This window comes from Gopherus evgoodei, chromosome 8, assembly GCF_007399415.2.
Source record: "Gopherus evgoodei ecotype Sinaloan lineage chromosome 8, rGopEvg1_v1.p, whole genome shotgun sequence".
In the NCBI taxonomy this organism is placed as follows: domain Eukaryota; kingdom Metazoa; phylum Chordata; order Testudines; family Testudinidae; genus Gopherus; species Gopherus evgoodei.
This window is the reverse complement of record NC_044329.1, coordinates 57944985-57971195: the sequence shown is the minus strand read 5'-3', so window position 1 is coordinate 57971195 and position 26211 is coordinate 57944985. Positions and strand designations below refer to the sequence as shown.

Genomic DNA, 26211 nt, shown 5'->3' with positions numbered 1-26211 from the left:
GCTTCCCATCCACTTCTGCAATGGCCCAAGCGCGGAATGCTGAAGCGGGCTTTATAACAGCCCGTGATGAACTCCTCCACCAACTGGAGGTTCTCTCTCAATTCAGGGTCAGATGAGGTCCAAGAACTGAAGAAGAATCTTGAAGGATCTTGGAAAAGGCTGGGCAGGAGACCCGGACATTTACCAACAGGGAGAACGGCAGTGCCAGGAGAGCGGAACAGTATGGCAGTGCAACTCTGAATATCCCAGGAGCCGGATATGCTGCTGGGCCTGATGCTCAGGTAGCCTAGGCACCTTCTACTGAGAGCACAATGGTTACCACCCACGTTTTGCTTTGAAAACTCCAGCGCAACCAAGGAGGCCTTGTCCCCCACCAGTGTCTGAACAGGAGCCAGCACAGCTGGCTCCTCACTGCTTGCAGCCACAGTGTATGATCTGGGGATGTGGGTGAGTGTCTGAGATGCAATCCCCAAAGTCCATAACACATCCTGATTCGGGCACATCCTGCTCCCACCCTGAGATCACAAGCCATTTTCTGCTGTAATCCGTTATACAGAGGCAGAGGGCATTGTTGAGGCTTAACCCTTTGCCCTTGTGCACAGCAACACAGCCAGACACAGCTTCGTCCTGTTGTAATCAACCCCTCACTGAAGTAAGGAAAACGGAATTCTGGTGAATTTGCCCCACTTCGTTTCAGATGAAGCAATACATACCGGAGGGAATCTGGGAAAAGGCCTTAGCCTTGGAGCTGTGGTTCCCTGATACTAAGGGCTAATGCTGAAAACAATTCACCTGTGGAGGTAGGCAATAGGTCAACAATCTCTCATATAGGATCCCTCGCTCATCTAATTTATAGGTATCCTGGCCAGCAGCAATTGGCCTGAAAGCAGAGAGGATGTTTTCAAAGAAGAGGGGCACGTTGATCTCTGTCTTGGGGAGCCCAGTCTTGGTCATGTAGTCGTCAATGATGGCTTTGGCGTCCATGTGTCTGGATGGCAGGGCCACCCCATGGACACCGTGTGTGGGCTGCCAGGTTGCTTGCACAGTTCTGCCAGCTAGTCCCAATGCTGAATCTCACTGTGAGAAGGAAAACCTGCCCGTTACGAAACTCTAAGAGTTTGTGTGACCTCAGTGTAAACGGGGAGCAAGAAATGCTGCCAGTCCCATGAGGAAGGGAAGATTTTGGCTGTGAGAGGAAGTTCCTTTTCCCTATAAAATCACTTCAAAAATAGAATCAAGCCTTTTATGCAAGTTCTTATCCCACACCTGTCACTGTGGTACCTGTGTATTAGAATCATAGAGTATCAAGGTTAGAAGGGACCTCAGGAGGTCATCTAGTCCAACCCCCTGCTCAAAGCAGGACCAATCCCCAAACAAATTTTTACCCCAGTTCCCTAAATGGCCCCCTCAAGGATTGACCTCACAACCCTAGGTTTAGCAGGCCAGTGCTCAAACCCCTGAGCTCTCTCTCCCCCCAGAGAGACATTAAGCGACATGACTAGCATCGGCCAACTGTGAAGTGGGATTTTTTTCCTGCCAGAATTGAAGCGTGCGGGTCATGTGTGTGTCAGGCGGATGTGATGATAATTACTGAAACGTGCTACAGGAACAAGAGATGTTCACAACAAAATGCTCCTCTCACTCTTAGGTGTTCACATAGCTCATTCGCATAGCTGCATTTCCCTGTTCAGTAGCTTCATTCCGGGTTGCTAGATTCTCATTGGCCTCCTTTACTTTAAAGCCATCTCCTCTGGAAACTGGAGAACCCATGTATAATGTCAGGCTTGAATGCCTGGCTTCCCTAAAGCTACTAGATGAAATTGTGGAAGGCCTGGCCCTTCCTGATTCAGCCCTTCCTGCTTCTGTAGTAGATAAATTGTGTTTCATATCATTTACTGTGTATGTATGTTTCAGATGCAACCTAAGAAACTGATGTCCTGTCTGCTCTGTGTAGACACTGAAGATCCAATTGTTCTTGTTGAGAATAGGTATTAGTCCGGGTGGTCCGGGCAACAAGGCCAGCTTTAGGCCAATTCCACCAATTCCCCTGAATCGGGCCCTGCACCTAAGAGGGCCCCGCGCCCAGTGGGAATCCCTTCCCTGGCTAGAGGCGCCTTTTTATTTTACTCACCTGGCGGCGCTCTGGTTCATCCACGGCACTTCGGCGGTGGGGTCCTTCACTTGCTCCTGGGTCTTCAGCGGCACTTCGGCGGCGGTCCTTCGTGCCGCTGAAGACCTGGAGCGAGGGAAGACCCTCCACCGAAGTGCTGCCGAAGACTTGGAGCACCACCCTTGAGTACAAGGCCCACGTTTTTTGGTGGGGTTTTTTGTCATCCCTGCCGGGGGCCCATCGAAACTGTTTGAAATTGGGCCCTGCACTTCCTAAAGCCGGCCCTGCCAGGCAAAATTCTCCCTTCCTCCCCCTGCACTCTTTGCTCTGATTGGTTTTCTTCCCACCTGAGAGGTGGCTATATTTCAGCAGTGCTGTATAGAAACAATTCTACGAGTCTGTTTGGCTGGGAGAGGTCAAGGAAAGTAAAACAGGGAGCTTATTCAGGATCGTAGTAAAGGCAGTGGAGTGGGTCTGGGGGTGAAGGGGGTATGGAGTTTGCAAGTGCTTTGCAAGATATTAGTCCAAGCACATCTTGTCAATAATAACTGAGCTGCTAAAGAAGCATGCATTGCTGCACAGCTGGAAGGCCTCGCCCCCAGTCCCACTGAGTCACCTGCTCCCAGCGTGCTTGCAGTGTTCTTAGACTCTCCTCTCATGCTTCTCACATTATTACAGAAGGGAGGTGTTAGTATTATAGAATCAGGGCTACCTGGAAGAGGTTTTAGCCATGGAGTCTGGCATTTGACTGGGCCCTTACAAAGAGAAGGGGATTAACGTGCAAAATATACACCCAGCTTTACCCTCTCATGTTCATAACCAAGGCAACCATGCCACCCCACCACAGGGATCCGCTAGGAAATGCCACCTCACAGATTTCCATTCTGATCTTCCACCCCCAACACACCAGCCCACTCCTTCTATCCCCTCACAGCAGGCTCCCTGCACACCCTTCTCGCCTGCCCCTTCCCCGTTCTACTCATCCCCCAAATCTCCTTACAACTTTACTAACTACAGGTGAGACACATCTGCCTCCCTGCGGGGCCCTACAATCCCTAGTGGAATGGATAGGGCTAAATTCTACACTGCCCTACATCACATGAGATCTCATTGGCTTTGATGGGGTAGCCCTGAATGAGTCACTGCAGAATTCAGCCTGTGGAGGAAGGGCAGAGGCACAAAATCACTTCTCCAAATCAGTCCAGACATTGAAAGCTTTTGTTGCAGATCAAGGGCTGGGCTGCAATTGGTGAAGATTCTGAATCAGGCCAATCCAGTCTGTCCTTAATACCCAGTCTTTGGACCTTGACACCAACTTTCAAAAAGGGTCTGCGTGATGAAAGTTGGTGTCTGTAACAATGAAGCAGCTGTGTGTACCTTTCAGTGTTCTGTCCATCCTGGGGGCATCCCAGGAATTCAGCAGCACAGTCTCTGCTCTGGCTGCTTGCAGCTGAAGGGCTATGGGAAAGGAGCAACCCCCCCAAAAGACGTGGCCTTTGAATCCTCCATCATACAGCAAAGCAGTCACCATGCTTCTCCCCTCCTTGTTCTCTGCTCCAGTAATAGCCACCATTTGCATCAAGTTAGACAAACACCTGCACGTTAGGAACGGTCTAGTTATTATCTAGTCCTGCCATGAGTGCAGGGAATTGGACTAAAAGACCTCTCAAGGTCCCTTCCAGTTCTACACTCCTATGATCATCTATAGTAAATAAAACTCACTGCACACAGAGCACTGGGCAGAAGGTTTCAGTTTCCATTGCTCTACATCCCTCCCCTTTTACCAGTCTGAGAGTTAATAATAATCAGCTATTGTGTATTGCTGCTGTGTACACTTGAAGCAGCTGCCTCATTCTAGCCCCAGAAGTGGCTGCATTTCAGTAAGCCCCATATAGCCTTAGCTTTCTCACCAGGGGCAAAATGCTACCATACTGAATTGCTTGGTCTCCTTGAAATTGACCATGAAGTAGAACGAAAAAGATTATACCATATAAATCACGTTCAGTAGGTGCCAAGAGGAAGCGATACCAGCTCTGGCACTAGAAGCTGAGATAAACTCATAGCAGCTGGGGTTCGTTGGTTGCTTACTTTTTGTTTTAATAGAGGAAAAACAGATAGTCTAGAATGAAGGTTGCTGTGTGCATGTACCTTTCAGATGCTCTCGCCATTCTTTCAGTTGTTGTTGCATAAGAAAAGCTACTGCTCACACAGATAAAGCTCCTGGTCAACCGCAATCAAACTTCTATGTTAGTAGTAGCGCTCCCCATTTGGAAAAGTTATTTATATTACAGTAGCACCTAGAGGCTCCAGCTGAGATCAGAGCCCCAAGCACTAGCAGAGCTTACCACCTACATAGACAGGATGGACAAAGACTGGAAGGGAAAGCTGAGGGACAGAACAGAGAGGTGATGTGACTTGGCCAGTGTGACAGAGCAAGTCAGTGCCAGTGCCAGGAGTAGAACTGAGGGCTCCCAAGTACCAGTGCAGTGCCCTTTGGAGATCTGTAATCCAATGTGAAACGCTCCATGAAGTAACAGTCTGCTATACATTTAGAGGCAGAAGACTGAAGGAATGGGAAGGAGAAAGTAGGGAGCAGGGTTTGCTGCCTCTGAGTATTTAAATGTCCATTTTAAACAAGAAACGTCCGTGAGTTTTAAATTACTCTTACACAAAAGACAACAGGCCCTGCAGAGGAGAGTTTCCATATTTACAAAGTTTGTTTTCCCATTCCTTTCCTTCTATGTCACATTACCCGCTTGCAGACTTCACTTCGCCTTTCCTGAGGTACAAGAAGATCACAGTCCCCTTTGTAACAAGAGTGATCAGTTAAGGTGAGCTATTACCAGCAAGAGAGAAAAAAACTTTTTGTAGTGGTAATGGAAATGGTCCATTTGCAGCAGTTGAGGAACAGTGGGAGGGGAATAAACATGGGGAAATAGTTTTACTTTGTATAATGACCCATCCACTTCCAGTCTTTATTCAAGCCTAATTTAATGGTGTCCAGTTTGCAAATTAATTCCAATTCAGCAGTCTCTCTTTGGAGTCTGTTTTTGAAGTTTTTTTGTTGTAATATTGTGACTTTTAGGTCTGTAATTGAGTGACTAGAGAGAACGAAGTGTTCTCCAACTGGTTTTTGAATGTTATAATTCTTGATGTCTGATTTGTGTCCATTTATTCTTTTATGTAGAGACTGTCCGGTTTGGCCAATGTACATGGCAGAGGGGCATTGCTGGCACCTATCACATTGGTAGATATGCAGGTGAACGAGCCCTGGATGGTGTGGTTAATGTGGTTAGGTCCTATGATGATGCCCCCTGAATAGATATGTGGACAGAGTTGGCAATGGGCTTTGTTGCAAGGATAGGTTTCTGGGTTAGTGTTTTTGTTGTGTGGTATGTGATTGCTGGTGAGTATTTGCTTCAGATGGTGGTGGGGGTCTGTCTGTAAGCAAGGACTGGCCTGTCTCCCTGCTGAAGTGGAATTACTTTGCAAAATGGACACCATTAAATTAGGCTTGAATAAAGACTGAGAGTGATGGGTCATTACACAAAGTAAACCTATTTCCCCATGTTTATTTCCCTGCCCCCCGCCCACTGTTCCTCACAACTTCTTGTCAACTGCTGCAAATGGACCATTTCCATTACCACTACAAAAAGTTTTTTTCTCTCCTGCTGGTAACAGCTCACCTTAACTGATCACTCTCGTTAGTGTGTGTATGGTAACACCTGTTGTTTCATGTTCTCCATGTATATATCTATCTTCCTACTGTATTTTCCACTGCATGCATCCGATGAAGTGGGCTGTAGCCCACGAAAGCTTATGCTCAAATAAATGTGTTCATTTCTAAGGTGCCACAAGTACTCCTGTTCTTTCTGTGGATACAGACTAACGGGGCTGCTACTCTGAAACCAGTCCCCTTTGTGTTGCTCGGGGTTGCTATAGTGATCCCACAAGAGCAGGCTGTGCCTGAGTAGATGGTGACAGCGGCTCAGCTTGTAACCTGAGAGCCAGAGAGAGAGAGAGAGAGAGTGCGAGCGCTGGCAGATTGGAGATGTTTTGTTTTGTGTTTCTGATTAAAAATGAGTCACTGTTTCTCAGAAGTACAGATTTTCCCCCGCCACCCATTCTCAAAAGCAGAAATTGGACAAAAGAATTTCTGAAAGGATTTATCCACAGCTGCATAAGAGTTACTTAGGCTGTAACCAAGTTGCTGGAGCTTTAAAAACAACACACAGCTCTTCTGTATCCCCTGATCTCACAATATTTTAGAAAGAAAGAGAAATATCCCTATTTTACAGATGGGGAAACTGAGGCGTGGAGATACAGTAACCGGCAAAGCTGGGAACAGAAGTCAGGTCACTTGACTCCCAGGTTAGTGCTCTCAGCACTGGTCCATACTGCCTCCCTTCCGCTCAATTTAGTGCTGGTGAAAGGGGCCAAATTCACAGCCCCTGAAGCCCTCTGCCAATCTGCTGCCTTTCTTGTCTTGTGAGGAAACCTATAGGCCCAGACAGAGCTAGTGTAACCCACACACCTCCTGGGTGTGGTGTTCTGTCCCATCCAGTGATGGCGGGGGTGGGGGGGGGGGAGAGAGAAAGAGAGAGAACACACACGGGGTCTGTCGGCATTACATTAGTACCTCAGCCAGGAAGAACGCAATGCACAGAAAAAGGAGAAGAAACAGTTATTTCCCATGTAGAAAGAAGTTGCATGCGGTTGAGCAAAGCTCCAAAAAGATCCGGTCTGCCCTGCTCTTGACAGGACAGGAGCACTTGAAGCACAGGATGAAGGAGAGGTGGAGTCATGGGACTGTAGTAATTGCATGGTTGAGGGGGGCAGCTTCCGGGGCAGTCAAAAGGCAATAGTTGGAGCGTGTTCTTTGGGAGAGTGATAATGTGGAAAAAAACAGATTTCAAGCAGGAGTTTTGGAATTTTAATGTCCGTTGTCAGCTGGCTCAGTTCAGCTAAAGCCACACCGATGGGCCTTGTCCCAGGTCTGCAGCAAACACACTGCAGCATTTCACCTCTGAGCCTGCTAGAGGGGCTGCACTTCCCCTTCCCACCTCTGGAGGGCAGAGAAGAGGGTGCAACCAGAGGACTCTAGGAGCTGCTCTGGGAAAGAGGTGGGGACATTGCAGGCTACTTTTCAAGGGAGATCCTGGCACTACACTGAGCAGTCCTGATGCTCTAATTCCTCCAGGATGCATTGTCAGTGCTCTGACTCACTGATAAACTCACCGTGACAAGCACAATCCCCCAGTCACAAACATCCAGCTGACCCGCCCACATGACTTCAGATGAAGATCCCTGGAAAGCAAAGTCTAAAGAAGTGAGGGGGCAGCAGTGGGCGAGGATTTAGAGTGACACGTCAAGAATGTGTTAAGAAAAATAATTCACCTTGGCCAGCATCTGCTCTACTTCCCCATCTCAGCAGGGCTGTGTCAGCAACTACCAGTGGGGACACTTCCTGATTGGTTTGTGACACTGCTGGCTCCAGGGCCAGAGGAAACACAGAAGTACAAGCAGGAGAAGGGCAGAGTGGCCGCGTGACTGTAAAGAGCAAAGAAGGGCTGAAGCAAGGGGAGGCCGTGTTTACTCCACTGCAGGCCGCTGCTACACCATGTCTCTGGCTGAGACCATCCGACTATGGAACGAAGGAGTGTGTGCTACAGACCGCAAGGACTGGACAGCTGCGCTGGATGCTTTCACTTCAGTGCAGAACCCCCCTTCCAAACTCTGCTTTAACGTCGGCTGCATCCACCTGATCCTGGGGAATCTGGCTGAGGCAGAGCAGGTGAGTCACTCCTGTTACTGGCCCCTTTTCACAGGCCAGTCTGACTGATGTAGAGACAGGCTGACAGACCCGCTGAAACGTGGAGTATAGACTGGCCGATGGGATGACTTGCAGACAAGCAGGTCCAACACCAGGCTTGATCTGTAGCCTGACATGCAGAAGGGCACAAATCCAAGGGGGTGGCTGGCAAACTGGCCAGACTGGGTGCAGTGCAGGGGAAGGAGAAGGGGAGATTGACACCCCAATGTAGGCCATATGGAGCATTCCCCGAGTGGAGGGATAAAGCAATGGGTTAGAAAGACACAGGGAGACAACTACATTGCATCCGTTCGCCCAGTTCGTTCCTTCTGCCCTACTGAAATTCAGCTAGTGCATGGGTCCCAGCAAGATCCAGGCAGGAAATGGTTTTCCTGATTCAGAGCAGGGACTTGAACCTAGCTCTCCAGGTTCCCAGCGAGTGCTCTAAGCACCCGTCTATTGGCTATACTGGGGAGCTCTGGGGGGGTCCAGAAATTCTACCATGGACCTAAGAGGCCTTTCCTGACAATTTCCTGACCAGCTCTGGTCTCCATTTGGGGCATCAGAAACACTGGTCAGGAGAAATACAGCAGGCATGTAACAGAGGGACAGGCTGTGGGGAAGGAGGCAACCCCTCCCTTGTCTTGCTTCTCTCCATGTTTCCCTTTCTTATTCACCCCCCATTTAGCCCCTTTCCTCGTGGCTCTGCCCTCATGCCTCACCCCAGCAGGGCAAGTGTCTCTCCACAGCATGCTCCGTTGCTCTGCATCGCTCTAGGACTCCTCCCTGATCTGTAGCCTCGCACTCAAGGGCCGGGTCTCTCTCTGCCACTCTCCGCCAGTCTGTCTGTACCCTGTATGAACCACCTTCTGCTCTCCGCAGGCGTTTGCCAGGAGCATTGACCGTGACAAGCACTTAGCCGTGGCCTATTTCCAGCGCGGGACAGTGTTTTACAGGAGAGAGAAGTAAGTGCTGGGCGCACTCTCCAGAATTGGGGGGTTCATGCTGCTGCTAGGCAGAGCTATTTCCTGGTTTCAAACTGGCTGAGAACAGTCATTTGGCAAGTCAGTCCTGTTGTGATGCCAAAGGTGAGTAAATGGGGCTGAGGTACACCTCCCAAAGTAAACATTTTCTCTCGCTTAGAGACAGAGGACTAGTGGGTTGATAACAGGTATGGGATCCCAGGTGTCTCTAAAGACCCCCCCCCAAAAAGAAGACAAAGACAATGGGGGAGACACAACTAAAACCTTCAGGGCGCGGCCTGTGTCTCACATTGTGCAGCGCCTAGTGCAATGGCCATACTATTAACACCGATCATAGCTTTGAAAAAATCTGGATGGAGATGAGAGGCGCAGACCTCAGCCTGCTAGGGCTGGCAAACTGTGATGGGCCAGGAGCAGGGGGAATGCACTTGCGCCAAGAGATTCTGACATCTGAGACCCTTGAGGCAGCCATATCTCATGAGAATGACTCTAAACGGCCCCAGGACTCGAGTAATGATAAAAGGCTATTAGTATTCTACGGGATGGCAGGGGTCATCTTAGAGCAACTCAGGGCTAGAGCTGGACTCTGTGCGGCTTGAAGGATGGCAGGCAGCCAGACTAGCACAGAGCCCTGCCCTGATGGATTATCACCTTTCTTTGCTGACAGCTACAAATTGGCCATTGAGGATTTTAAAGAGGTGTTGGCCCTGCTGCGAGGGAACCTGCTGATAGACTACAAGATCCTGGGGCTGCCATTCAGGCTGTTTGCTTGTGAGGTGAGGCGCATGCAGGGGCTGAGAGTGTTTGAGACAAGCGAGGGCAGCCGGGAAGCCCAGGGGAGGTGAAGGAATGGAGTTGCTAACCCAGCGCCATTCAGCCAGTGGGTGCAACAGAGAAGTAGGTCACCAGGGGGGACACAGTCAGCCAGGAGTGGCACCAGGGGTTTTGGCACCGTAGGCGCAGGGCCGGCTCTCGCTTTTTCGCAGCCCCAAGCTGGTCCCGTGGCTCGGGTGGACCTGCCGCAGGCATGCCTGCGGATGTTCCACGGGAGCTGCGAATCAGCAGACCCTCCGCAGGCACGCCTGCAGGAGGTCCACCGGAGCAGCCTGCCGCCCTCCCGAATCCTGGTGCCCTAGGCGACCGTCTAGGTCGCCTAAATGGAAGCCCCGGCCCTGCAGTCAGCACAGCGGCTGATAAAGCAGCAAAATCCCAGAGCTGGTAGGACCCCTAGCACGTGCACCTGTTTCACAAGCCCCACCTCACCCAGCAACACCAATTCCACCCCTGTGACGAAACTCCCACAATCCTTTGTGCATGATAATGATGGTTCCCTAAGTAAAAAAAGACTGAGATCACCTCATGATAACCAGTGAGGGCTGGCTTAGGGCCAAACTCCCTCCCAGGGACTCAGCTCTTGGGTGAGAAGCTGAGGATCTGTCTGCAGCCTGGGCTCTTCTCTGTCAGTCAGTCAGGGATGAGCCCCATTGCTACCACCACCATGGGGGGAGACCGGGGCAGCACTGCTTTCCCTAAGATATCATCCTCTCTATCCTGATTATTAGGGCCCTACCAAGTTCATGGCTGTGAAAAATGCATCATGGACTGTGAAATCTGATCTCCCCCATGAAATCTGACTATTGTAGGGAAGACCAGAGCTGAGATAGTTGGGCAGCTGGAGAGTGGCGGCTGCTGGCTGAGAGCCCAGCTCTGAAGGCAGAACTGCCGCCAGCAGCAGTGTAGAAGTGAGGGTAGCATGGGATGGTGTTGCCTCCTTTACTTCTGTGCTGCTGCTGGCAGTGGGGCTGCCTTCAGAGCTGGGCGCCTGACCAACAGCTTCCCTCCAGCCGCTCAGCTCTGAAGGCAGCAGCAGAGAAGTAGGGGTGGCAATACTGTGACCCCCCCACAATAGCCTTCTGACCACCCCACCCCCCATGGTTCGGTTTTGGGTTGGGATCCCTCCACGGTTACAATACCATGAAATTTCAGATTTAAATATCTGAAACTGTGAAATTTATGATTTTTAAAATCTTGTGACTGTGAAATTGACCAAAATGGACTGTGAATTTGGTAGGGCTCTACTGATTATCCTCAGGCAATTAGGCAGCGGAAAGACACTGCCCCTGGAGGAAAGGGGCGTCTTCCCTAGACTCCCTTGAGGATTCAAATTCCATGAGGATTCGAAGCAGGAGTTTGCAGCTGGGCAGGTTCTGCCTCACAGAGCTGGGCAAAGCCAGGATTTGGCTTGCAGAGCGTAGGGATGTAGAGGGTTGATTACTGAAGGCTGTTCACTAGGACCGGTAACTTTAGAGATGTAAAACTAGCTTCTCTTTGTATCCAAATCCCCCTGAAAAGAGAGATGAGTTGGCCCTGGTAAGGGCAAGTCATATGGCCCTTGGGAAAGTGCGTGAGCATTGTTAGGACGGTTACAAGCAGGAAGCAGAATCGTTACAAAGGGAAGAAGTCCTCTCCGTCCCCCTCAAACACACACATCACCTCATTGCCTTCAGAGAAACTTTCTGGATCCTCCTCTGGGATACAAAGACAAGCAAACCCCTCAGCAGCGTCCTCAGGCAGCTGGTGCCATATGCAGTAATGTGGGCCATCGCGGGTCTGCATTCTCCCCTCTGGCATAGGCCACTGCTCTGCAGTGGGAGTGGGTGAGTGGAGATTGCCCATTCTCTGCTCCCTGTCAACCTTGCAGGTGTTGTATAACATAGCCCTGCTCTATGCCAAGCTGGAGGACTGGAGGAAAGCTGAAGAGCATCTGACGCTGGCGATAAGCATGAAGACTGAGCCCCGGCACAACAAGATTGACAGGGCGATGGAAGCCATCTTGGTAAAGAATAACACTAGGGATTGCTCAGAGGGTCTTTTCCTATCTAGGCTCACACTGAAAAGCTAGGGACCCATAGGGATGAGAGAAGCTCTGAATTCCAGGAAGGTGAGAAACTGTCCTTGATCAGAGACTTTACAAGAGCAACAGAAAAAGCTGAGAAATGTGTGTTTCAGGGTAGATGATGGGATTTGCAGGTGAGTGAGGCTTGTGAGGGGACGATTGGACTAAGTGGGCTTTTTTGTAGGGAGTGGGGTTTGAAGCAAGGGAGTGTTTGGGCTGAATGGGGTTTGTTCGGAAGGACTGGGTCATGGGGTGGTTGGATTGAGTAGGGTTGCGGGGAGGGGGCAGTTGGATCGAGTGGGGATTGTGGCAAAGGAGCGGCTGGATTGAGTGGGGGTTGTGGGGAAGGAGTGGCTGGATTGAGTGGGGGTTGTGGGGAAGGAGCGGCTGAATTGAGTGGGGTTGTGGGCTGGGGGACAGTTGGATTGAGCGGGGATTGTGGGGAGGAGGTGGCTGGATTGAGTGTGGTTATGGGCTGGGGGACAGTTGGATTGAGTGGGGTTGTGGGCAGGGGGTGACTGGATTGAATGGGGTTGTGGGGAGGGGGTGGTTGGACTGAGTGCATTTATGGGCTGGGGGACAGTTGGATTGAGTGGGGGTTGTGCGGAGGGGGTGGCTGGGTTGAGTGGGGGCTGTGGGGAGGGAGTGGTTGGATTGAGCGGGGATTGTGGGGAGAGGGCGGCTGGATTGAGTGAGGTTGAGGGAGCTGGGGTTGACACAAAGGGGCAATTGGGTAGAGTTTACATGGAGAGAGTTAAACAGAAAGACAGAAGACAGGCAATGCTGGAGCAAGTTGTGTTCTTCCCACGTATCCCTGAAAGGCACTGTGATTTCTGTGTGCTGCAGAAGCATAGACTCTTTGAGCCGGTGGTGATTCCTCCGGGGAAGCTGTTTAGGCCAAATGAAAAGCAAGTGGCTCAGCTGGAGAAGAAGGATTACCTGGGAAAAGCTACGGTACGAAATGCATCCAAGGGGGAGGAATGAACATGCTGTTTTCTCAAGTCAGGCTGTGAGGAGCCAATTTGCTGGCCTTTCCCTTGGGATCACCACTTATTTATTATTGGCTGAGTCTTGGCAGCACAGAGGAGAACAGGGAATTGGGACGTCCCTGCCCTGAGGGACTCAGCCACTTGTAGGGGGAGGGAAATCAGTAGAAATCCATTTTAAAATTTGGAAGCTGCATGAGTAAAAACAAGAAAACGGGCCTGTGTGACACCATGTTTTCAGGCCCCCTTCAGTGTGTGAGTCAAACAGCACAGCACTGACCTACTGCGTGAGAACTGGGAAGCGAATGGCCAATTCCCTTGCCATTGCCTGAGCCAGAAAATAAACCAGCAGCAGCTCCAGTGCTCCAGGGGCTGTCAGTAATGCACGTAAAGGTGTCTGGTTTCCAAGGCCAGGATTTTCAAAATAGCCAAAGGGAGTTAAATACCAAAATCACACTGAACTGTGAGCTGGGAACCTAGCTCTCTCCAGCTGCTTTGAGAAGCTCAGGCTACAAATATAGCTGAATTTTAAGCCAACAGTGTCTCTTTCAGTGCTCCAGGGGCAAGGCTCAGAGCTCACTGCCGGGAGAGGGCAGGCTCAGGTGCCCTGTAGCGCAGTGAAAAGTGTTTAGCCCGAAGATACAGCTGCTCTTGAACTGGGGCTGGGTGTTAGAACCACTCGGGAACAGCCTGTTTGTCAGAGGGTGGAGCTAGATGGCAGGAGAGAGATCACTTTATCATTGCCTGTTAGGTTCACTCCCTCTGGGGCACCTGCATTGGCCACTGTCGGTAGACAGGATACTGGGCTAGATGGACCATTGGTCTGACCCGGTACAGCCGTTCTTATGTTCTAACAGCGGCCCCTATGGCGGTTGGGTCAGGAATACCTGGGAATTGGAGCAGTTAGCAGGGATTTTCCAAAGCCGGAGAGTCAGGGCCATGGGAAGGTTAGATTACAGTGAGTAGCAAGCAAAAGCGTGGGAGCAAAGGAGCAGGAGAGGGAGTGGGAGCTGAGGAAAGCCAGGAATAACCAAGTAATGACCTTTCCCCTCTCTGTCTGCAGGTCGTGGCGTCTGTCGTCGACAAGGATAGTTTTTCAGGGTTTGCTCCGCTTCAGCCGCAGGTGAGGCAGCATTGGGTGCGTCGTAACACGCTTAGCACAATACAGCAAGTGCTGCCAATGAGAGAACGTGTGCACATCTGCACTGTAATCACAGATGACACAGCAGCTAGATTTGACCTCGTTAGCTCAAACAACAGCAGCAGTGAAGGCACAGGCGACAGCCTGGGCTAGCTGCTCCAGCCCATACCCAGCATCCTGGGTGGCACTGTCTAACCCGTGCTGCTGTGGCTTCACTTCCATTGTGATGCAAGCTAACTAGATCAGTGCTAGTTTGGTTATGTCCACACATGCGGCAGTCACACCTGATTGTAGCATCCACACACCCTGCGTGTGTAGTTGATTTTCAACAACTTGCAGGAAATCCAACAAGACCTGGCTGGTTCAGCTGTTATTTCCCCTCCTTCTCTTTCCCTCCTGCCAGCCTCAGTTTCCTGACAAACAGACCTCCCCACTGGGCCTTCAGCTGTCATTTGCTGCTTCTGAGGCCATTCCACCTGTTCAGACTCTTGAGCCACCAGAAGGCTTTCATTAAAGTTCCTTGAAAGATTATCAAGGAAGTGAGGTAACCACAGGGCCAGCAGGTGTATGTTCTCTTGTGAACTGAAACAGCTTCACTGCAAGAATAAGTGGGCCGTTCCCACTTTGGTAAGAGGCTGAGAGCGTGTTTCCCTACCATTCAGTAGTATCACCATGTTTAATGTAGCAAGCTCTTGGAAGAGGTGGCAAAATTAGCTAAGGATCCAAAATGATTTGAATTAAGACTAGAGGAGATAGTGTAGTTGTGCAGAAGAGCCTAGCAAAGCAAAGCACCACGATAACAGCTGAAATTCATGAGCAGGTGAGTGCATGGTGCTGCATATTGGAACAAACAATGAAGTGGCTGAATGGGCTCTGGCTTAAATTGTGGTCTCTAGGGTTGGTCTAAGCTGCAGTTAGACGCCCATGGCTGGCCCGTGCCAGCTGCCTCGGGCTCACGGGGCTTAGGCTAAGGGGCTGTTTAATTGCAGTGTAGATGTTTGGGCTCAGCTGGAGCAGGGCACTAGAACCATGCAAGGTGAGAGGGTCCCAGAGCTCAGGCTGCAACCTGAGCATCTACACTGCAATTAAACAGCCCCTTAGCCCTGGCCAGCTGGCACAGGCCAGCCGCAGGTGTCTAATTGCAGTGTAGACAGACCCTTAGGGGAATGAGCCAAAGTGACATTATGAACATCTTCCGAGTTGGCTGCCCAAAGCACAGCAATGGTCCTGGGGGCAAATAAAGGGTTGGGCTGCACTGAGAAGGGAACAGAGATTGTACCACTGCCAGTATTAAACTGCTGGTCTAGAGCAGGAGAAAGGAAACATCCTGAGAAGGGCAAGAGATGTGTTAGGAGCCTGGAGGGATTCGTTTTGCAGAGAGATGAAACCAGCAGGATTGTTTAGGTTCTGTTTGTTTGTTTACAGACCTGTGGCCCCCCACCCAGACCAAAGACACCAGAAATCCTCCGGTGAGTTAAACAAAGTCGGGGGGTTGGGGGAGGCATCAGTGTATGCAAGGTGCTGCATAAGGCTCAGATGACTGGTCCTATAGAAAAGCAGAATAGTAGTAATGTGTGTAGCATCTGTCCCAGTACAGAGCTCTGTGCAGTTACAGCTCCCAGACTAGCCACCTCACACGCACACTCGCACTATATTGGATACTGGATTTCCTCCAGTTCTGGTGCTGGCTGCATTCAGAACGATGCCACCCCTAACAGGAGTTGGTAACTTACAGCTGTAGTGCCAGATAGGTTCAGCTCCCTATCTACTGCCCCGTGTGCTCTGGGGATGCAGTCTGAGTGAGCGATGGAAGGAGTGAGGAGACTACGTGTGGGGGGAGGATGAGAGATGGCATCAGACACTAGCCTCATTGCAACAGCACAAACACCACGTTTCTGTTTGTCCAACCTAGCAACTTCCATTCTAATTTAGTGGCAATCATGTGCAGTTCTGCATTCAGAGGGGCTCAACCTATGATTCCCTGAAGTGCCATGGAAAACCACATGCTCTTTACCAGAGCGCTGCGGCTAGGGTGACCAGACAGCAAGTGTGAAAAATCAGGACAGGGGGTGGGGGGTAATAGGAGCCTATATAAGAAAAAGACCCAGAAATTGGGACTGTCCCTATAAAATCAGGACATCTGGTCACCCTAGCTGTGGCCAGCTGCTCTTTACTCTTTATAGCTGAGCTCCCCCAGCCGCTTTAGGTACAAATCGTGCTGAAGCAGCAGAGGGATTTCCTGTTCTCCTAACCTGAGCTATCCCCAGGCAGCGTGAAGGCATGCTGCAGAAGAGCACAGGACACTGACAGGCCCTCAGGGTCTCCAGGAGTCCTACCGCATGTTTTGCTCTGATACTAGAGAGGCGGATTGCTCTTCCGTGGCCATTTCCCAGCCCAGCCTCCCTCATCTCTCCTTAGCCACAGTGTTTGTACTCTCACCTTGAGAAAACACCGCTGCTCCCTCTAGTGAAAGGCCACACATTGAAAACTGCCATAGATAAAAGGCTTAAAGTGACAAGGGGCTTAAGCAGGGAAACAGGAGCCTGGCTGTATTCAGAGAAAGGGCTTGTGGGGTGGCCATATTTCTTCCTTCACCGGCTCCAGTTCCCAGGCACTCCCTCTACAAATCAAACACTCAGTTTCATTACTGCCCTCAAACAGTGCCTGGGCTCCCAGAGTTAAGGATTCCTGCTGCCTCTTACATCAGCGCCTGGAGGACACTGTGCAGTCAGCTCTTAGTTTGCTTATGGGAGGCAATACAGGGCATTAAACTGGGAGCCAGAAGTCCTGGGCTCTCTTCCCAGCCCTACCACTGACCTCCTGAGTCACCTTTGGCAAGTCACTTTGCCACTCTGTGCCTTAGTTTCCCCATCTATATAATGGAGCCAGATAATGATACTTATTACTTACCTGCTTTGTAAAGTGCTTGGAGGTTTCTGGATGAAGGGTGCTTTGTACATATGGGGATGATGTACTTGGTGCTTCGATACCATGGTGAGGGGTGCATCGGGCCAAAATTCAGCTGTCTGTTCTCCCACTGCTGGTCTACTGGGGTAAAATGAGCAGATAGGGTGAGGGAGGACGATGTCCTTCTGACAGTGATTGCAACAGCCTCAGCCCCTAGAAACAGAGGGAGGAGGGGAGAGGCCCAGGAGAACAAAAGATCCAAGACAAAGCTAAGGAAGGCAGCAGCATTCTTCCCAGCTGACCCAGCCATTGTGTCTCCATCTAGGGCCCTGGAAGGGGAGCCTCACCGTGTGCTGTTCGAGTTCACGCCCGAGACCGCAGATGAGCTGCAGGTCCTGCCGGGAAACATTGTCTTTGTCCTGAGGAAGGGGAAGGACAACTGGGCCACTGTTATGTTCAATGGGAAGGTACTTAGAGTCCATTCCACACGTGGGCTTTGCCAGGCCAGTGCTGGCTGGCACTTGCTAAGGGCCTGCTCCTGCTCCATTGAAGGCAATGCCAAAGCCCCCACTGACCCCTAGGGGGATTGCCAGGCCCCAGTTGCTGGGTGGGGTTTGCTCGGTTGCTTTGTATGTCATTGCTTTTCTGCTGGGGCCTGGTGCCTGACCCATGTGCTTTAGGGTCCTCGTTGCAGCCTGCAAAGTGCTGCAAACACAGACGCGTTTCTAGGCTTGGTAGGATCCTTCCCTGCTACAGGTCCTTGGGGGAGCTGTTTCCTGGCATCCTCTAATGCCATCAGCCAGCATCTGAGCATGGATTGCCTTGCTCCCCTGCCCCAGCCCCACCTCAGGCTGGACCCTGCAGGGCATTTCCACCCACCTTCTCACTGTGAGATCCACAGCTTGTTCCTTGCATCCCCGCTAGCTGCTCCCTCGGCCCTGCATTTCTACAGCACACCCCATGCACTTTAACAGTACCCATCACGCCACCCTGGGAGGTCCCTGTTTTACAGGTGGGGAAGCGGAAGCCACAAAAGGACTTGCCCATGATGAAGCAGCAAGTGAGTGGCAGAGCCAGGAAGGGGATGCCGGGCTCTCAGCTCCAAGGCCTGACCACATTTCCTTCCTGTACAGCTGGTCTCATTCAGCACCTCCTCCCATCTGTTGTTAAATGACCTTCAAAAGGCCATCCAAGCAAGCCCCGCCTTGGCCTCAGATGCATTCCTCACCCCGAAGTGCAAGAGCCCTGAGGTTGCACCTGCAGCCAGATCCCTCACATGAAAGCAAAGTCTCGGGCACTAGCTCCAAGCTGTGTCAGCCCACACTAGCTCCATGACACAAAAGTACGAGCTGTCTGAGAAAGGCCACTAAGAGCAGCTTGGTTGCTATCTGATCAGATACCGTGCGGTTGGAGGGAAGGAGGGAATGCTTCCTGTTCTTACATCCTCCTCCTGGAACAGTAGGTTCAGCTTTGGGCTGCTCAGACACCTCTCTGAACTGGAAGAGACCACAAGAAACAAATCTAAACTCTGCAGCAGCTGCCCTTCCAGGCTACAGGTGTAGAGGAGACCCCCAGACTGCTGGGCATGGTTGAGTTGCTCCTTCCCAGCCTGTGGTTCTACCCATATGTTAATACGTAACACTGTCGCAGTCTCCTCCTAACCACTCCTGCTTTTGTCTCTGTGTCTCCCCTCCCCACAGAAAGGGATTGTCCCCTATAACTACCTTGAGGCCGTGGAGCTCCAGAACCAGCCGCAAGTCCGGGTAAGCCAGGCTGGTGCACTAGCAGCCTCTTTGGAATAGATGTTTCCCAGCAGAGTAGTGTCTCGCACCAGGAGAGTGATACTGCAGCTCACCAGAGCCTACAGCGCTGTCACTGTTACTGTATGCAGGGGCACCTGCCTGCAACACCCGCCCAGTGCCCACCGCCCACCGCCTCATGCTCTCCAGACCTGCATGCTCACTAGGGCTGCATGAATTGCTCCTGGAGCACCCAGGACTTCCCCAAATCAGGATGACCAAGGCACCCCCACCTTCATGAATGTCCCTATACCTCGGAAGATGCGGATCCCATGTTCCATAGTGTGGTAGCCAGGGATTGCCTGTGCTGCTGGGAGACTGAGTTTTTCATCACCCCACTCTCTCCAGCAGGGCCTGAATGGATTGAGAGATGTAGAGGCTCTGCCAGGCAGTTCCCTCCATATGCACACTGCCCCCTGCAGGCTGCCACCCAGCACTGCAGCACTATCACACAGTGGGGAGCTGAGCTAGGGCTACCCAAACCACTCCTCCAGGATGCCTGTGGCCAGTGAGTCCCAGCAGGGATGTGATGCACAGATCCTACCACCCCAGAGCCCAATGCAGCAGCTTTGCCCAGTGACTAACAGGCAATCTCACACTCAGGACAGCAGGACCCCAGCTCCCCAGTGCTGCCCCCGGCCGATAGTAGCACTAACTATAGTCACACTCACATCCTTCACAGGAGGAAACGCCTGCTGAGTTGGACATCCCTGCCCCACCCAGTTCCACCGCTCCGGAAAAGCCCAGGTCTCCAGCACCAGGTCAGTGACCGTCTCACCCAGGGATCACTGAGACAGCCGTAGCACTCGGTGTTAAGTTTCACCCTATCTGATGGTGTGCCCCCTCTTTCCTGCAGCCCCCAGCACACCCCTGCTCTGCTGTACCTGCACTGGGGGAATTCGTCCCAGCCAGCTGCAACTCTTGTGTGGCCCTTGTGTGCTGTTGGGGCAGTCGAGAGAGGCCGGAGCAGGGGACACAGTCATTTGTAGTGTTATATGGCATAGCACTGGTGATGGACTAGAAAAACAGAGGGTTGGATGGTCACAAACCTTCAGGTCACTTAGAAGCACTTTGAAAGTGTGCTCCTAAATCACGTGGGCACTTAAGAACCTCCCACCCTAAATCCTGTCTCACTGGTGGGGAACAGTACAAACCTCCCCACCCTAAATCCTGTCTCACTGGTGGGGAACAGTACAAACCTCCCCACCCTAAATCCTGTCTCACTGGTGGGGAACAGTACAAAGCCAGGGCCTGAATCTGGCACAGCATCTGGGTACAAGCAGGGCGCGTTTGGGAGGAAGATGCTCGTGGTTTGCAGGCTGCCCACTGTGGATACTCACTGCCTTTGAGGGGTTAGTTGGGACTGTTGGACCCAGTCTTGCTGCTTTAACTTTAAATGTGGGCGTCTCTCCCAGGGCTCTGAACCCTACTCAGGCTTTCAGAGAGTCCCACTGCTTGTTCAGTGCAGCTGGGACAGGGGGAACGAGGGCTGTGTTTGAAAAGCTGCTTGAACCTTCAATTCCATCTCATATGGACAGTCAGGCTAATTTTATTCCCTCAGAAGAAAAGATCCTCAGTATGCCTGGCTAAGGGCTATCTGGACTGCGGTGAATGCTGCACTCCCAGTGTGCGCACACTCAGACACCATTACTGAGAACAATCTGTGATGTGGTAGTGCCGAGCGGCGCTTACTGAGATCAGGGGTCCATTGTGCAAGGTGCTGCACAGATAGTCCCAAACTCCCTACTTATCATTTCAATAGACAAGTCAGACAAAGGAGTTGCTGTTGTCCCCATCCTGCAGAGCAGGAACTGAGGCACAGAGTAAATTAAGCATCTCGTCCAAGCTTGCAGAGCTGAGAACTAAACCCACTTCACTCACCTCCCAATGCAGGGAAATCAGCACAAGACCATCCCATAGCAGGCTGCTGCCTGCCTTTCCTGGGGCTGTCTGGGACTGTATTCTCTGTCACTGAATGCTGTGCCGTTTAAGACCTGGGTTTGCAGCAGCAGCGGATGACTTCACTGCAAGCTGCTGGAGTCCCCAGTTCCACACTATTCTCCAGCATTTGCCCGATAGGAGAAGGAGGGCGTTCCACTTGCTGAATGAAGGTGTGAAACTGTTCCATTCAACAAGCCCAAAGACAGTGTCCTCTGACCCCAGAGTGGAAAGCAGCTGTGTGCTGCAAGGCGTCAGCTGCTGGCAGCCCCTTTGCACCTGGACCAGAAGCCCTCAGATGTGCTAAGACACAGTAGTTAACACTTTTTAAAGCTGGCCAGGCTGGTGGAGGATGAGGCTGAGGGGAGAAGAGGATGAGTGAGCGTGTTCATTCCAAACCCTTTGAACCATCTTGTGGGGAGCATTGTGTCTGAATGACCAGATCTGAGACATTGTTGGCACCCTAGAAGATCCTGATCTGGGGTTCTAATGTTAGAATGGCTTTTCTATTAGATCAGCGGTTCTCAAACTGTGGGTCAGGACCCATTTTAATGGGGGTGCCAGGGGTGGTGTTAGACATGCTGCTGGGGCCCAGGGCTGAAGTTGAAGCCCAAGCCCCACTGCGTCCAGAGCTGAAGCCAAAGCCCGAGGGCTTCAGCCTTGGGTGGCAGGGCTCAGGCTGCAGGTCCTCCCCACCTGTGGTGGCAGGGCTCGGGCAGGCTTTGGTCCCCCTTCTAGAGTCATGTAGTAATTTTTTTTTCAGAAGGGGGTTGTGATGCAATGAAGTTTGAGAACCCATGTATTAGACAGCAAAAATCCACCTACCATCTTTAGCCTCATTTGATGCAATTTTGGATGGCTGCCTGCAGTTGGATGATCAGCGTCAAATGTAAATGTGTTGATACATGCAAACTAATGCCCACTGGAAAACATTATCCCAATTATACATATACAATTATGGCATCTAATTAGCTGTTACCACTCAAGATGGAGATGTTGGAGTCATTGTGGATAGTTCTCTGAAACCACCACTCAATGTGCAGCAGCAGGCAAAAAAGCAAACAGAATGTTGGGAATCATTAAGAAGGGGACAGATAATAAGACAGAAAATATCATACAGCCTCTATATAAATCCATGGTATGCCCAGACCTCGAATACTGAGTGCAGTTGTGGTCACCCATCTCAAAAAAGATATATTGGAATTGGAAAAGGTTGAGAAAAAGGCAACAAAAATGATTAGGGGCATAGAACAGCTTCCATATAAGGAGAGACTAATAAGACTGGGACTTTTCAGCTTGAAAAGAGACGGCTAAGGGAGGATATGATAGAGATTTATAAAATCATGATGGGTGTGGAGAAAGTAAATAAGGAAGTGTTATTTACTCCTTCTCGTAACACAAGAACTGGGGGGGGGGGGGTTCACCAAATGAAATGAATAGGCAGCAGGTTTAAAACAAACAAAAGGAAGTATTTCAACGCACAACCCGTGGAACTCCTTGCCAGAGGATGTGGTGAAGGACAAAACTATAACAGGGTTCAAAAAAGAGCTTGATAAATTCATGGAGGATAGGTCCATCAATGGCTATTAGCCAGGATGGGCAGAGATGGTGTCCCTAGCCTCTGTTGCCAGAAGCTGGGAATGGGCAACAGGGGTTGGATCACTTGATGATCACCTGTTCTATTCATTCCCTCTGAAGCACCTGGCATTGGCCACTGTCAGAAGACAGGATACTGGGTTAGATGGACCTTTGGTCTGATACAGTATGGATGGTCTTATGTTCAGTGCACTCTGCAGAGGGACTTTTTACATTGACTCATGGTCTTAGCCGAGGTCTTCAGGCAGGGCCAGCTTTAGGCCGATTCAGCCGATTCCCGGGAATCGGGCCCCGCGCCTTTTACATTTTTTTACTTATGCTGGCTGAGGTCTGCTCCGGGGTCTTCCATGGCCCCGCTCCCCTGACCAGAGCGCCGCTGGGAGCGCGGCTGCCTCACAGTCCCATTCTCCCGGCTGGAGCCCCAGCCAGAGTGTGGCAAGCCGCCCTGCAGCCCCGCGGCCCCAGCTGGAGTCCCTGCCAGAGCACGGCAAGCTGCCCTGCGGTCCTGGCTGGAGCCCCTGCCGGAGCACGGCAAGCCCCGCAGCCCCGCTCTCTCGGCTGGAGCTCCCAGGCCCTTTAAATAGCCCCCAAAGCCCTGGGATGGGGGGGGCTCTGGGGGTTATTTAAAGGGCTGGGGCTCCAGCTGCCTCTGCCACCCCATCCTTTAAATAGCCACCGGAGCCCTGCTGCCCCCATGTATTCTCCTGGGCTCCCATGGCTATTAAAAAGGTCCGAGGCAGGGTAGAAGCAGGGGAGCCCCGGGCTCTTTAAATAACCTGCACTCCTTGCCCTGCCCTGCCCACACCAGCCCTGACCCCCTGCCTGCAGCCAGCCCCTGCCAAACCCCCTGCCCTGTCTCCAGCCACCCCGCCACACACCCCTGTGACCCTGCCCAAAGCCAGCCAGCCCCCCACACAGCCCTGCCTGCACCCAGCCCCAAACCGTCTGCCCTGTCTCCAGCCAACCCCGCTGCACTCCCCTGCCTGAAGCCAGCCAGTTCCGCACTCCTCTGTCTCCAGCCCTCCCAACCCCTGCTGCATTCCCCTGTGGCCCTGCCTGAAGCCAGCCCACCCCACACCCCCTGTCTCCAGCCAGCCCTGCACCTCTTGCCCTGCCTGCAGCTAGACCCTACCTCCAGTCAGCCCCTGCCCTGCCTCCAACCAGCCCCATGTCCACTGCTGCCTTGCAGTTCCCAGGGCAGTAACCCTGCACACCTGCTTCAATGAGGGGGGCAGGGGGCAGCTGGGACCCACACATGTGCACACCCGCAGGGAGTGGCAGGGTCCCACACATGTGAAATGGCAGTCATTAATAAGCAATCAACAGTATATATGATGCAATGTACATAATATATAATTGTATTATTTATATAGTTATGGAAAGTAAATAATAAATGGAAGAAATGAAAGGCTTTTTTTTTTTTTTTTTTTACATTTTTTTTTTAAGTCATCCCTGCCAGGGCCCTGCCGAAAATGTTCGAATTGGGCCCTGCACTTCCTAAAGCCGGCCCTGTCTTCAGGGAACATGAAGATGTGTTCTCCACTCAAAGTGCAGTGGCTGCCAAAAAAGCTAACAGTGTTAGGAACCATTAGAAAAGGAATAGATAATAGGACAGAACATAAAATAATGCCCCTATATAAATCCATAGTATGCCCACACCTTGAATACCATGTGGAGTTCTGGTCACCCTATCTCAAAAAAAATGTTAGAATTGGAAAAGGTACAAAGAAGGGCAACAAAAACAATTAGGGGTATGGAACAGCTTCCATATGAGGAGAAATTAAAGATGACTAGGACTATCATCTGAGAAAAGAGATGACTGAGAGGGTATATGATTGAGGTCTATAAAATCATGTGGAGAAAATGAACAGGGAAGTGTTATTTATCCCTTCATATAACACAAGAACTAGGGTCACTCAATGAAATTAACAGGCAGCAGGTTTACAACAAACATAAGGAAGTAGCACATCTCACAACACACAGTCAACCTGTAGAACTCTTTGCCCAGGAATGTTGTGAAATCCAAGAGTATAACAGGGTTCAAAAAAGAATTAGCTAAGTTCATTGAAGTTAGGTCCATCAATGGCTATTAGCCAAGATGATCAGGGAAGCAAGCCCATCCTCTGGATGTCCTTAAACCTCTGACTGGCAGAAGCTGGGAGTGGACAACAGGGGATGGATCACTTGATAATGGCCTGTTTTGTTAATTCCTTCTGAAGCATTCGGCACTGGCCACTGGCAGAAGACAGGACACCAGGCTAGATGGACCATTGGTCTGACTGAATATGGCCAGTTTTATGTTCTAAATCTTTTAACCCTATTCAGATATCGAGCATAACTTAAATTTCCCCTGCCCTCTGAAGAAGCTGCAACTCCTGAAGTGGCATAACCCCAGGGACTAAAAAGCTTAACATGAGCAGGAAACACCTAAGCTTACTTCTAAGCTAAGTGGTCATTAGCCACTGCCTGCAGGAGCCTGGCTATTGACAGCCAACTGTCTATAAAGCATTGAAAATGAACAGTCACCAATCCCCTTGTCTGAGCTAGATCATGGACAGTGCTGTGCTGGTGAATGAAGCGTTGCATGGCTCCACAACAGGCAGAACCAAGGAGCATCAGGGTAGGCAGAGGCTCTGGAACGAGGCTTCCATCCTGAGCAGGAGAACCACCTCTACCATGTCACTCCTTGCCCTCTGCTCAGACTGTCAGCAGAGAGGGGCCACTTTGCACTGGATTGGATGGTGGCTAGTGGCAGGTGGAAACAGCTGCATCTGAACTTGCTTTAAAGCCAGACACAGCTGTCTGTGAACATAATCAGGTGTTGGACAGGGACATGACACTGGCAGTTGGCTGGCCTGTTTGGAACAGAGCAATCGCTTTCAAAGGCCACAGGCCAAACAAAACGACTTTCAGCAAGGAGGGAACTATAGAACTGGATGAAAGTTTTCATTTAGAAAAAGAAAAAAGAAAAAGACCAAGAATGGCACTTTTTCAGAATAAGAGTTAGTTTGAGCATTTACCAGTTTTTCCAACAATTTGTTAACTTTTTCATAAAAACCTAAAAATGTCTGCAGTTTAAAAATTCCCAGAAAAAAAAGACTTCCTTTTCCAATCATCTGTACTTCAGAGACACTAGCAGACTAACATTCAGCAATGCTAGCAGAGCTGATAGCCACACCAATTAGCCCTCTGTGGGTCAGAAAGCACAGGGAACCTTCACATCCAGCAGGCTCTATAGCCCAGCAAAATCCTTAACACGGAGCACAAATCTCACAGTGGGACCATATTGAATACCCTGGTGCACTGGCTGTTCTTTAATGCCTTCCAGTGTCAAAAGCATTAACAAACCCGGGGGCAAATCCTCAGCTGGTATAAACTGTCATAGTTGCATTGACTTCAATTGCACCAGCTGAGGATCTGCTCCCATGAATTTAACTTTACCCCTGTGCGTTAAGAGTTATCTGCAGTGTATAGAGAAGGAAACAGATGCACAGAGAGATCAGTTGCAAAAGTGTTGAGCACCTGGAGTTATAGGAACTCCCCAGTGACTTGCCCTTGGTCACACAACAAGGCAGGGGCAGAGTTGGGAACAGAAGCCAGGAGGTTTAACTCCCAGTCCACACGTTAACAGATCTTCACAGATCCGAAACCCTGAGCTGAGAATGTAAGTGGTATGAGAGACATGAGCTGCATACGTTTGTACATCATGATCATTAGTTTATCAGTCTAAACATGGGGAGTCTAACTTCCCTTCCGTTCTAAAAATCCAGACCTCTGCCACTTGCACTAACTTGACTACCATTAGTGCTGGAACTTAGTGTCTTGTCAAGCCCCCAGCCTCCCAGAGAAACCATTATAAACTGAACCCTGAGCAAGTCTGACACATTTCATCCACTGTTACAGTGTGAACCAACCTCCTCTTCTAGGTGCACGTCCAATGGTTAAGGAGCTCACCCAGCCACACGAATAGCCACACAGTGCAGATTATCTTACGTTACCCAGCAATTTGTGCTTTTATGTTTAAAAAAAATACTGTCTTTATG

General features: G+C 50.8%; 1 protein-coding gene across 2 annotated transcripts in view; it reads left to right on the top strand.

Annotated features, from left to right (window-relative positions):
• The first annotated feature begins 7395 nt into the window (after positions 1-7395).
• Positions 7396-26211, top strand: part of NCF2 (neutrophil cytosolic factor 2) — a 29791-nt gene continuing 10975 nt past the window's right edge. Inside the window, exons 1-10 of one of the 2 annotated variants that reach the window (XM_030571404.1) lie at positions 7397-7904; positions 8805-8887; positions 9573-9681; positions 11607-11741; positions 12648-12755; positions 13851-13910; positions 15354-15397; positions 17161-17302; positions 18536-18598; positions 19317-19395. In XM_030571404.1, the coding sequence (XP_030427264.1) occupies positions 7731-7904; positions 8805-8887; positions 9573-9681; positions 11607-11741; positions 12648-12755; positions 13851-13910; positions 15354-15397; positions 17161-17302; positions 18536-18598; positions 19317-19395 (997 nt within the window). In that variant the 5' untranslated portion in view covers positions 7397-7730. Of the gene's footprint in view, positions 7905-8804; positions 8888-9572; positions 9682-11606; positions 11742-12647; positions 12756-13850; positions 13911-15353; positions 15398-17160; positions 17303-18535; positions 18599-19316; positions 19396-26211 lie in introns of both variants that reach the window. The other variant, XM_030571405.1, reaches the window with a different exon arrangement.